Raw genomic sequence first — 13,102 nt, forward strand, 5'->3', positions numbered from 1 at the left:
GCTTCACTTTCATTGTAGTAGAGACCAGCTCCCTCTCCTCCCCCCTCCTCCCCCTTTCCCTCACTTCCTCTCTCTCTCTCCTCCCCTCCATCCCCCTGGTAATTGCATTGTGTCCGTGATAACCTTTCCTCCTCTCACTAACCAAAACACGGCCTTCATTACAATACTGCATTATCTAAAACACCCATTACTGACCTGCTGCACCTAACACTTTAATTATAATACTACATGTAACACGGACCTCACGACAAGAACTATGACGCTTTGTTATAGGACTCTGTAATGGTCTAATTACAGGCCTAAACTGAATCCATTATACACACACACACCAAAAGATACAAACACCCACATACATAACATGCACACACATATGGGAGCAAACATACCCCCGCACACACACACACACACACACACACACACACACACACACACACACAAACACACTCCATGAAATATACATTATAGATGACAAAGACCTCATTAGAGTACTAAAAACACAGTAGCATGCACGTGCACGTGCACACCACTCATTATATGTGCCAGCACACACACACACACTCACCTCAAGACACTCACTAAAGTACACAAATGTATCAATTTGAAGAGTACCAGGAACAGAACATTAACACTTAGAATCCATTAACCAATACGTATAGGAGCTGGAAAATGTCTATTGGCCCACTTATATCTGAGTCATTTAGACTCACAACCAATCAAAACCATGGTATAGAGTAAGAATTCTGTCATCCACCAACAACAGTCTTTTAGGTCTATTGCCATCGAAAAGTAGTGGAAGATTCTGAAAGCCAAACTGTGCCCTGGTCTTTTGACCCCTGACAATGTTTCGACATGGTGTGTATCTATCCTATTTATCCCTATATCTTGCAATCCAACAATACTCCCATCCTAACTCTGAAGAACTGTCAGACAACGGACTAATGGCGCTTTTCTATTGCATGGTACTGGCTAATCTCCACTCCACTTCTAGTAGCAGGTTCTTGGTTGTCCACCGCAGACTAGTCCCCCTTCAAGGTACAGGAGCTGGTTATGCTGTGACGTCAGCTTCATACGTCACTGGATCCTTTCGTCAGCTTCAACGCCGCACACACTAGTCGCTGGATCCTTTCGTCAGCAACCAAATAGAGCAACGTCTGTCATCAGGTAGTCCAGTGACTTTTCAGAAATGTCCCATGTTGTAATTCTCAAATCAGTAGTCTGTAGTGTTTTCAAGTCATATTTTGGTATTGCCTCAGCTCACTTGAAACCTCGACGGAGATAATACAGAGAATTACCCCAAAAAGTACGAGGTATGCTGCTGCCAGATGCCAGGTACCAGGTTTGTCTGATGGCAAACCGGCGAGTCAGTACCGTGCAGTGGAAAAGTGCCATTGAACAGAACTGAGTTATGGATAAAACAGCTCCTACTGAACATGCAAATGTACTGCAAATGACAGAACCTTGCTAATGCGTATGTAAATGACCTAGCATTGTGATGAATTAAAATCGATGAAAAAAAAATCAATTTTCAGAATCCAGTAGTTGGTGTTCTCTGGCAGTACTGACTGCTCCAGTCACCCAGAAGAAGAGAGGGATCCCCCTGAACAGCCCACACACCCACCCACGGAGGAAATTAAATCACACCCCTCTCTCTCCGCTCAACAATTACACCACATTGTGCCATTACCACCCGCCTATTCTATATGCAAATCACATGCTAAGATTCTAAGAAACGAATTACTGAGTAATCAAAGTCCTATTAAATTGAAGATTACTTGTGCATGCACAAAAAGAAAGAGAAAAATGAATTAAGATGGTCCTACGACCACCAAAGTAGCACTGTTTGGTTTAACGGCTGTTGTTTTAGTAAATTTGGTTAAAATTATTTTATTGGCCTTTGAAAAGCATTTCAATAATAATAATTAAGCCTAACCCCGACTAATTAACATTTATAAATGTTAAACGAATCAGCATTCCCTTTAACAAGCTAGAGACAGCACAGCACAGCTCAACTCACAAACACAAGGATTACAATAATCCTCATTTGCTTTCTATGTCTCACATGGTGATAGATATCTGTTATGTGTTTATGTTCACAAATGTGTTTCCTGGGCAGAGGAGGTGTGACTCACTGCATGAGGATGAACACGATGAGTGTAAACGTTGCCATGACGATAAAGCAGGTGCCCGGGAAGGTGGCCAGGGTCAGAGGGTAGAGTCCGTTGAATATGATCCCAGAGATCATCATGCAGGTGGCCTCTACCGATGCTGTGAACGAAAACATCGCCCCTGGGGAATCATGGGAAATGTATTTTTTATTTATATTTTTTAAGAAGAACATGACAATGCTTTTAAGGGCTGGACTATCTGTGCTGCTCTGTACTCCTCTCTGGTCACTTTGTGATGATTCCCCTTACTTTCTCTGACCTCTGACCTCCCGCCTCAGCGATGGAAGGTCCCTGCAGAGGACCTGCTTACCAAGTGGAGCAGAAACACAGGAGGAGAAGACAGTGAGGGAGTGATAGTGATAGAAAAAAAGAAAATGACATAAATATTGAGTCAGAGAGAGGACGACAAGAGAGTGAGAAAGAGAGCGAGAAAGAAAGAAAGAAAAAGAGAGAACAAAGATATGATATAAAGAAATCAATTTTAAAGATGTTTCAAATTACTTCTATAATCAAATGAGGCTTTCTTAATCCATCAGCAAGTGGGCAAATTAAGTTAACAGCTACTGTTGCTTGTAGAATAGTTTCTGGGGCAATGTTGGAGACACAACTCATAATTGTCACTTTCATCTGCATGTTCAAGCTCTTTCTAATTAGACTTTGTGCCATTTCTCAGTTTGTTTGCATCCTCTTATTTGATTTCACATCTGCTTTTTGACAATAACTCCATTATAGATTCTCAGTTCTCTTGATTTGTGTAATTAACCTAATTTCTTCTTACCAAATACACTGACATTTATAGGTAAAAAATGATGGTCAGTAGCCCATGTTGCTGGTGTGCTTTCAGTGTTATTGAGATAGAAGGAAAGATAGAAAGCCAGAGAGAGCGGGAAGACGGATAGTTACAGAAAAAGAAAGAGGAAAGGTCAGGAGGAGGACGAGAAGACAAGGACAGTCTTAAGTGGTTCCTACATGTGTGTCGTATTGATCAAAGGCAGAGATGAGCATCTGCTAAAGTCCTTTCTTGTGTCTGCTGTGAAGTCGTAGAGAGAGGGGGAGGCAAAGGAGGAGAGGAGAGCAGGGCTGAGGCGAGGCGGGAAACCAAAGGAGGAGAGGAGAGCAGGGCTGAGGCGAGAAACCAAAGGAGGAGAGGAGAGCAGGGCTAAGGCGGGAAACTAAAGGAGGAGAGGAGAGCTGAGGTGAGAAACCAAAGGAGGAGAGGAGCGCCAAGAGTTCACCAAACCAGACAGAACCTGTTGGATATGTTATAAACAGGTGAACTGGTTCCTAAGCAACAGCCACCGTCTCTGTGATTCTCCAATCATAGCAGGATGTTTTAAAATCTCATCAAATCTAATGTAATCCCAGCTGTCTCTTACTGACGAAATAGACCTTGCAGAGGCTTAACAAGCGCTTGGTGCAGCGACATCCACTAACAATATACTCAGAGAAAAACAAACACTATGATGCTGCTGAAAGTGTATGGCTTTATGTGGGTGTGTGTGTGTGTGTGTGTGCATGTGTTTCAACCTCCTAGTGTGTGTGTGTATATTTACCCCACCATGTGTGTGTATGAATGTATGGATGTGTGTGTGTTAACCCCACCTTGCTCATCAGGCGCCACAATGCTGGAGGACACTGAGCGTATTACAGCCTGGGTGATGCCAGAAGGAGCGCCCACCACCGCCACTACAGAAGGTAGGGATGGAGGGATGAAGGGATGGAGGGATGGGGGATGGAGGGATGGAGGGATGGAGGGATGGAGGGATGGAGGGATGGAGGGATGGGGTGAGAGACAGGGGAAACACAAGGAGAGGAACAAGGGGAAAAATGAAAAGTGCAATTCATCTTGGGTTGATCTGGTGATCTGGTGTTCTGTCCACATCCTGTCCCTGTCCTCCATCACTACCCCTGACTTCCTCCATCTCCTGCACCCCTCCCCTTCTCCTCCTCCAGCATCCCTCCCTCTCTTGCACCCCCTTCTCCTCCGTCACCCCTCTGTTTTCCTGCTCACCCTTCTTGTCTGTCCTCCGACTCTTGCCTTCTCTATCTCCACACCCATCTGTCATCGTCCTCTCCGCCCCCACTTTACTCTACCCCTCCATCACCCCCCTCCCCCCCCCCCACTCGTGCCTCACGTCTCCAAAGAAGAAGAATCACAAAGTCCTCCACCAGTTATTCAATTAAGGATACCAATAGCTATCTGTCCATCTCCCTTCGAGTCTTTCAGCCCAGAACAATGCTCAGTTCTCTCTCTCTGTCTCCTCCTCATCACCCACGCGCCAGTTCTACATCCCACGCCACAAAGGCACGCCCGCAGACTCTAGATCCCATACTACAAAAAGACGTGTCAGGCTGTGTAATTACTCCAGTATGGTCTGCAGGGTTTATCTCTGAACCATCTCCACTGCACAAGGATCTAACCCCCTCATCATCTTCCCTCCAAATGTCTTTGTTCTTGGTTCTTTTTACAACAGGGACACGCTGACAATCTGAGGACATCTGAAATTATCTTATCTCAGCCGACTCGTTTTGAATCTGAGTTACCGGATTCCGAAATCCAAACAGCGCCAACGGAAAAATAAATCTTGTTAATCTGTGTCAAAGAATTTGTGCAGTAGCCTTCACATCCGACTGTTGACCACATACACTGTGGGCTTTCTCCCTCCACTTGAAGGATGCTGCCTCATAAAATTACAATACACATGACAGAAAACATATATATTTACCATCTAAAAATTACACATTTGTTACGAAAAGAACAAAGAGAGAGATTGAGATCGATCAAACTTGATTGAAATCAATTAGTCAGCCTTACCCAGGAAGACCATCCATGTATTGGTGGAGAAGGCCAGTGTAATGTATGCTGCTGTCCTGCAGAGAGCGCTCAGCTTGGCCAGGGTCATCTGTCCCACGCACCTCAGCATCAGGGGGAACAGGACCAGCAGCACAAAACCCTGGACCACGACATGAACACAACATGAAAAACACATGTTTTTCTAACTTTTCAAGTTTTCTACCTTTCAGATTTTTTTTTACAACTTTTTGTTGAAAAGTGTTTTTTTTCAACCTTTCGAACAAAAACAAAAAAGAATAATTATTCGAACTTTTTGGGGACACATAGTAAAAAAAAAACATGTTTGTTAAACTTAAGAAACTTTTGTTAAATGCTTATAGCTTTCGGAAAGTATTTTTCGAAAATGTTTGTTCCAAACTTGTTTCCGAAAAGAAGATCGAAACTTTTTGGGGGAAAATATATTTTCAAAACTTTTGGGGGGAAACCTTTTTTCACCCACAGTGAAGGGGACAGGAGGGAGAGAGATCATGCCACCAAATACAGATTACAGTAGTAATGTACAAAGCACAGAGTACAGGGTACAAATATTTGTTTAAAGAAATGTTGAATCTTTTTCTTTTTACTTTTGTAAAAATTTTACTACTTTTCAGAAACTTATTTTAAACTTGTTTCTTGAAAACTAAACTTGTTTTCTCCCCCAAAAAATCGAAAAAGAAAACTCCTTTCAGAAAGGTACCTGAGAATTGTCGAGAAAAATTAAAAGTGAAATAAATACCAGACACCAGAAAAATCTACTTACGTAAGTACAATAGCAAAGTACTTGTACTTTGTTATTGCCCGTCTCTGCCTTGAACACAACATGACTGTGAACAAATTGTGACCATGAACACTACATGTCCGACACAATATGACCAGAAACACAACATGATAATACAGCCCACATCGTGACCATGAACACAACATGACCAATAAAATATCATCATGAACACAACATGACCATAAAGGCATCATGACCACACGAGAGACCAGTAGTCCATGGCTGTAACTAGACGGATTAACAGGAGAGCAGGAATGTAATAACCTCAAGACAACTGTTATGCTTGTTAGACTCTGCTGGGTCTGAAAGAAAGTAGAGAATGATTGTTCCAAATCATTACCTACCAATGCAATGCAAGGCTAACTGTTAATCTGACTTATCTCTTGTGGCACAACTGTTTGCAGCTGTGCATCTGTTGTTTCTCATCAGCTGTGTGTGTGTGTGTGCGTGTGCGTGTGTGTGTGCGTGTGTGTGTGTATGTGAGAGAGAGCGAGTGAGAAAGTGTGGGTGCGTTTTTCACGAAGAAAAAGGGCTTAGATTCATTAGCTGGCCACAGAATAGATTCTATTAACCTTCAGAGATTGAGTCTGATGAGATGGTGTCAAAACAACAAACATGGTTTATTTATGTGTGTGTGCGAGCGTGTGTGTTAGTGTGTGTGTGGGTGCATGTGTGTGTGAGAGAGTGTGTGTGTGGGTGTATGTTTATCTGTGTGTGTTGCATGTGTGTGTACTATGACTCATTTGCCTAAGCTGACAGGTTTGATTTCATTATGCTGTCAACTCAGGGTGACAAGTTGCCAGAGTCATCACCCCTTCCCCCCTCCCTCTTCCTCCTAGTCCTGCCCAGCCATGGTGAATGCATAAACTCCTCTTGTGGAAGGTCACAGCTCACTGTTTCTCCTCTAATAAACTCATTAGGCTTTGCAGTGTTTCATAATAATATATGATGAACTCTGCTCTGTTCTAATCACCTGTCAATCTAAGACCGCAGGATGTTTTTAGAAACCTCCTCAACAAACCATGAATGTGGTAAATTTCTCTCGCTTCTCAATTCCTATTTATACTTTCTTTCTGTCTGTCTCTCTCTCCGCCCTTTCTTCCTCCACCTTCTTTGTCCTCCCTTCCAGCTTCTTTTTAGACAGCTCGACTCTGGAGTGTTCAGAACACTCCCTGTAGTTCTCCAGGCTTTGATGTGAGCCAGGCGACATTCTGCGGGTGCTCTGTGTTCTATTAATCTGAGGGCTACCTGTGGCAAGCAGACAGACAGACAGACAGACAGACAGGCAGACAGGCAGACAGGCAGACAGGCAGATAGGCAGATAGGCAGATAGGCAGACAGACAGACAGACAGACAGACAGACAGACAGACAGACAGACAGACAGACAGACAGACAGACAGACAGACAGACAGTCAGACAGTCAGGCAGTCAGGCAGACAGACAGACAGACAGACAAACAAACAGACAGACAGACAGGTAGACAGGCAGACAGGCAGAGTTGGTGCTTTGGTGGTGTTTATGTATGTGCATACCTGCATGTGTGCCTTCAGATCTGTAAATCTTTAAAGACTAGTGGGTGAAATGCATTCTGGGATGCATCTGACCACACAGTCTCTAACCCATACATAGTAAATGGCAACACTTTGAAACTGGATAAAAGACAAAGTGTCATGAAGTGCCTTTTAAACCTCAGAAAACCCCAACACAATACGTAGAATATTTGCCCATGGTTCAGAGAGAGCTACTGTCGTAAAAGTTCAGATGGTTAAAGGCTCTCCAGGAGGGTGTAAACCGGTGTTACTGGCTGGGAGCTGGGAGTTCACGGTAACAGCAGTTATTTAGGTTTAGGTGTTGCTTGATACCGAGGGGGATTTTAAGTTGTTTATGGTTGATCTGAGGTGAGATAAGATGATAAAAGTGAAGTACTCAACAGTACTTAACCTTCTCTTCATCACAAAGCTGTTTCGTATGTCAGAACAACTTGACATGAAACATACAGTAAAGTGTGCCGCAAAATTGCAGGGTACAGACAGGTTGCAGTATGTAGGGTTTAGTGTGCTGCCTCACCAGTAGTAGCATTTTGCAGGAGTTAAAGATGCCGTAGAGCTCAGTGGTGAATTCCCTGGGTTCATAGGTCAGGAACAGATATAAGATGCTAAACTCCCCTGTAGCCCGCACACACACGCACACACAAACATAAACAAATGTTGATTGAACATGTACACTTTGATCACATGATAATCTCCTCTGATCTCCTCTTATATCCTCTCCTCACCTACTGCCGCCAGGTTACTCAAGAAGGAGCAGATGATGAGCAGGTGAAGCTTTAGCCTCTCCTGCCCCGGCCTCTTCCTCATCACCGTGGTGACCGTCCTCCTGACCAGTGATAGGATACCCATCCTGGCTGCCGGGGCAGAGGTTGTGGCCACCCCTGCTATGGCACGCCCAGGGGCGGGGTCTCTCAGCCAGACCAGGATGTAGAACACAGAGAGGGTGTGGCAGCAACAGACAGCAGCGAAGGCGGAGAACAAACCAAACTGATCCACCAAGACCCCGCCCAGGAGGAATCCCACCGCGCCGCCGACAAAAATCATGGACTCCGCTGCTGCCATCCGCAGCGTGCGATTGGCTCCCGTACCTTCCGTCAAGTCGGCCAGGAAGCTAAAGGAGCTGAGGAAGATGCACACGGTGCCTCCTGATAGGCCGATCAGCCCCGCGGCACCCAATGAGATGTAGACACTGAGGCGAGGTTCTAGAGCCATGGTGAGCATCAGAGCAGCGCTGGCCAGAGAGAGCAGGCAGGGGAGCAGGAGCACGGCTCGCCGGCTGGCCCGGTCCGACCAGGAGCCCAGGAGCAGAGCAGGGGGGATGGACAGGAGGCTGGTGATCAGGGTGTAGAGGAGGAGGATGATGGAGGAGGAGCTCTGCACCTCCTCATCCTCTCTGGGGTGCTTCTCCGGGTCGCTGCACACGGTAGAGTCCCCAAACAGATCTGAGCACACCTGGTGGAGATACACACACGTACGCACACACACACACACACACACACACACACACACACACACATGCAGGTACACACTTACACATGCACACCCATACACAGCTCTAAGCCTACAGGGGAAATAGGGACCTTGTTCAATAACATGTGACTGGCTCTTGGGCGGGGAGCTACGCACTGCCCATATAGCTCTGTGTCCACACAATAAAGATATGCTCTGATTGGACTTTACCCTACTTTATTGCTTGGTGTTCTCCTTTGTATGCAGTGCCGTGCAATAAGGGATAGAGAGAGAGAGAGAGAGAGAGAGAGAGAGAGAGAGAGAGAGAGAGAGAGAGAGAGAGAGAGAGAGAGAGAGAGAGAGAGAGAGAGAGAGAGAGAGAGAGAGAGAGAGAGAGCAAAAAAGAGAGATAGACAGTGACAAAGAGACAGACTGAAAGAGAGGGAAAGAGAAAGGAAAATTCTCATGAAACCAAATCTTGAAATCATAAAACAGACTTCAAATAACAGGCTCGACTGTGAACAAATAGGCTCAAAAGAAAACCACCGACTCAACTCCCGACGGCGTGAACAGTGAGGATCACGTCAGGGTTAGTTTGAGCGATGTCCTCCTGACCAGTCTCCCCTGAGAGCTCCCTGACCAGATACACCACCTCTCTCTCCAGACCGCGGTCAGTTAGCAGACATGCGTTTGATTAGGGTCACAGCTGGCACTGACAGAACTAGAACTTGGTTCCCATTGCCTCCGGTCAGCTAAATCAAAATAAACACAATGTATTTGACTACAGTCTATTTGTAAATAGAATTTCACCACGAAGTGCACGCTTTCTCGCTGTACCGTACCTTAGAAATGACCAGCTGTTGAAATGCGGTGTTCTGAATGAAGACACTCATCATGAACAAAAAAATGACCGGCTCCACGGTAACAAGCTCCCTGAGCTTCTGCTGGCATGATGACATGTCTTTTGCGATTGGATAAAAGTATTACAGTAAAAGATGTATCCGTGAAGAAGTGGAAGACAACAGGTAGCCTTGGAAACTCATAATAGAATGACACATGTTCTATTTAAACAAAAAACCTTCGAGGAGGACAACAAAACATCACATGCTTGGTTAGAAACGCTGACCAGGTTCTTTCTGACAGTCTGTGTGTGTGTGTTCAGTTTACTTCCCTGTTAGAAAGTGACTGATGGCTGATCCTTCCTGCAAGCTGTAAAGCAGCAGAAAGTAAGACGCTGCTGTTGTTGTGTGAATCACTTGAGACACTGGGGATCTTGAACTTATTAAAAACTGTACCCACGAACCCAACAATGTACATGTGTGTGGGAATGAGATTTTGAATGTGTTTCTCCAAGTGTATTTATCTGAATCTATGTGTGTTGGTGTGTGTGTGTGCGTGGGTGTGCTTTTGTGTTGTGCAAGTGTGTGTGTTTGTGTGTCTTCTGTGTGTACTGTATGTGTGTTAAACCCTGTCCAACCCTGCTCCAAGGTCAAGTGAGTGAGCCCCTGGCACAGCATCATCTTAGAGTTCATTACATGTTTACTCTCTCCTTCGTCACACTCTCTCCCTTCACCCCCCCCCCCCCCACCCCCCCCACCCCCCGTGACATCTACCCTCTCTACCTTCTGGAGCGTTGACAGAACCAGGAAATGAGAGAACGTTAAGGCAGTGTCACCTGGGCGGGAAAACAAACACCAACCTTTATTACACACGTCAAAGATAGTTGCTCCCAAGGCATCCTGACACTTACTGCAGTCACACCTGTGTTAGGGTTATTATTGTAGCTAAAAGCCAGAGGGACCGCCGCTGTGACAGGGTCTTTGTGTGTGTGTGTGTGTGTGTGTGTGTGCTTCTCTCTGCCTCTCTCCTCCTAGCTATCCTTGATAACTTGCTTGATCATTGGTCAAATTAAAAAACGAAATGTCCAACATCTTAAAAATTCAGATATTGTGTGTCCTGCCACGACGATATGCTGCCTGGCTCCGTTCAACTTTGATTGACTACTTCAGTCATACATCAGCATCTTTGTTTGTCTTTCTGAGACTATGACACACACACACAGACAGAATTTCATCATTGGGCTGTTGCGGTCTTGCTGTTGGTGATGTTCCTGTGATCAGAAAACAGCCTCCACTCCTCAGTCTCTCTCTGGAGCCTCACTAATGTCCTACACCGTCCTACACCACTGACATGTCTCTCTCTCTCTCCCTCCCTCTCTCTTTCTCTTTCTCTTTCTCCCTCTCCCTCTCTCACTCTTTCCCTATCCCTCTCTTCCTCTCTTCCACTTTCTCTCTTCCCCTCTCTCTCTCCTTGTCTCTCTCTCCCCCTGCTCTCCCTCCCTCTCTCAGTACTGTAGTTCAGAGGATTAGCCTGCTGGCTGAGCTCAAGTATGAACTTCTTTATATGGAAAGAAGCAATCATTTGTCCTCATACAGACAGACAGTACACCACCCCCACCCCACTCTCCCCCCCTCCTACCAGTTCTCACAGCCCAGTGCTACTGGAAGCGCTGCTGGCAGTGCAGTCACTGGCATTCCAAACATTCTTTCATCATGTGCTCATGAAAACCAGAGAAAGAGAGGGAGACGGCCAGGGAACACAGGGAGAGAGACAAGCGGCAACAAGTTTAACCCTGTCCTCTCCTCTGCGCCTGACTGTCTCCTGGGCCTGGATCTGGTTCCTGGACAGCAGGGGGTCAAGTGGGAACCGGAGACCAGTAGAACACAGCGAAAACATGTATCCGACACCAGTAGAAGACGGCATTTATATCGATTTCAGGGGTCACTGCTGTGATTTAGAGTGTGGGGGAGAGTTGGAGAGAACTGAGATGAGAAAGTTGGAGTAGAGAGGGAAGGGGACGAGAGAATAGAGGTTGAGACAGGGAAAAACACTAAAAAGAGATTGACAGTGGAAGGTTGGAGGGAGAAATTAGGGGAAAGAGATATACAAAAAAGAGTGGAAAAAGTATTGTCCCCCGTGAGTTTGTGTGTGTCTGTGTGTTCTTACAGTATGTGTGTGTGTTTGTGTGTTCTTACAGTATGTGTGTGTGTTTGTGTGTGACCATGCTGCTCATCAGACCAGGCGCCTATCCATCAGCACTCATTATCGAGATCTTTGTGTTGCTGTGAAACATTCCAATTAAAGTCTGAGGCTGATGGGAATGTTTGCCATAGCTGGCATGCTGGCTGAGAGCAGGAGGAATGCTGGGAGAGATGCCACAGCAAGCTCGCATGTGGCCATGCCTCAATCTACAACCTCGCTTATCACTCTGCAGATCTGTCAGCACCTGACTATTACCTCACAGACCACCGGGTCCTGACGGAATTCCTTCTAACCAATCACGGCTCAGCATGGCTGTAGGGTTCTGACCCATGTCTGTTTGTTCTCCGGGCCGTGCTGGGTTCTGAGTCATGTGTTTAGATGTAAGTATATATCTAGAAGTATACAGCTGAGCTCTGAACAGTGGGGATGTGAGTCTGCGTTTGGGCTGCTGGCGAGTTCTGAGTCTTGTCTTTGCAGTGGTGGAATCGTGTGTCCTATTCACCCAGACCACTGGGGGGCGCCCCAGGGTGGTGATGTGTGCGTGTGTGTGGGGTGGGGGGTCTGGTGGAGCTTTGATGTGTGTGTGTTTGTGTGTGTGTTCATTTGTGTGTCAGGATATGGCCGCAGGCCTGTGTGATTGAACCAGAGGTTGGGTACAGCGAAGAGCACAACGAAGAAAACTCAGTGGTGCCAAACCCACACACACACACACACTCACACAGGCTGGATGATTAATGGGCCAGTTAGCCCAGCGCCCACGGCAACGCTCAGCGCTTGAACACTCCTCGACCATCACATCAGCTCCGCCCACCTTACCTCCTCGCACCCTCCCTCCCTCCATCCCCCCCAATCCCACCGTCGCTAGCCCCTATACCTGCCGACTGTTTAAGAGGCGCAGGTCTCTGATTGGCTCATGAATCTAACCCGCCACTCCCGGCGTGGACGTTAATTTATTTGTTGATGTTGTTTTGGTCGTTTAGTTACAAGCGGAGTGTTTTGTTTTCAGCTTTTGTTATTCAATTTAAGAAAGCGTCATTAATCTAAACAATGGTCTGGGTTATCTGGAAGGTAACGGTGCTGACAGGCTGACTAAACACTTACTGAGGTAGGTGGCAGTAATGCATCACTGGTAACACACACACCGGTAACACACATGCATATTCACGAGCACTCACACTCACACACACAAACGTGGCAGTCTTATCAGCCGTTGTTAGAAAGCTTTGTGGAGGGTTCAAGTCTAGAACACTGACCCTGAAAAAAACCTATCAGGTTCAAGAGTAT

General features: G+C 46.0%; 1 protein-coding gene across 1 annotated transcript; it reads right to left on the bottom strand.

Annotated features, from left to right (window-relative positions):
- Positions 1-2,125: 2,125 nt before the first annotated feature.
- zgc:174356 (uncharacterized protein LOC100137120 homolog) lies at positions 2,126-9,831 on the bottom strand. The gene is made up of 6 exons (XM_047051406.1): positions 9,619-9,831; positions 8,053-8,779; positions 7,845-7,942; positions 4,981-5,119; positions 3,768-3,851; positions 2,126-2,286 (listed from the first exon to the last, which is right to left on the bottom strand). Exons 1-6 carry the CDS (start codon positions 9,733-9,735, stop codon positions 2,126-2,128), a joined length of 1,326 nt encoding a protein of 441 aa, XP_046907362.1. The 5' UTR covers positions 9,736-9,831.
- Positions 9,832-13,102: the final 3,271 nt, after the last annotated feature.

The sequence above is a fragment of the Hypomesus transpacificus genome, chromosome 3, assembly GCF_021917145.1.
Source record: "Hypomesus transpacificus isolate Combined female chromosome 3, fHypTra1, whole genome shotgun sequence".
Lineage (NCBI taxonomy): Eukaryota > Metazoa > Chordata > Actinopteri > Osmeriformes > Osmeridae > Hypomesus > Hypomesus transpacificus.

Excerpts from the sequence above, each read along its gene's own strand:
- zgc:174356 (XM_047051406.1), bottom strand. The coding sequence starts at position 9,735 with ATGTCATCATGCCAGCAGAAGCTCAGGGAGCTTGTTACCGTGGAGCCG. Across the intron at positions 7,943-8,052 it reads GAGTAACCTGGCGGCAGTAG|GGGAGTTTAGCATCTTATAT; the intron begins GTGAGGAGAGGA and ends TGCGGGCTACAG. Across the intron at positions 2,287-3,767 it reads TGTGGCGCCTGATGAGCAAG|GGGCGATGTTTTCGTTCACA; the intron begins GTGGGGTTAACA and ends ATGATTCCCCAG.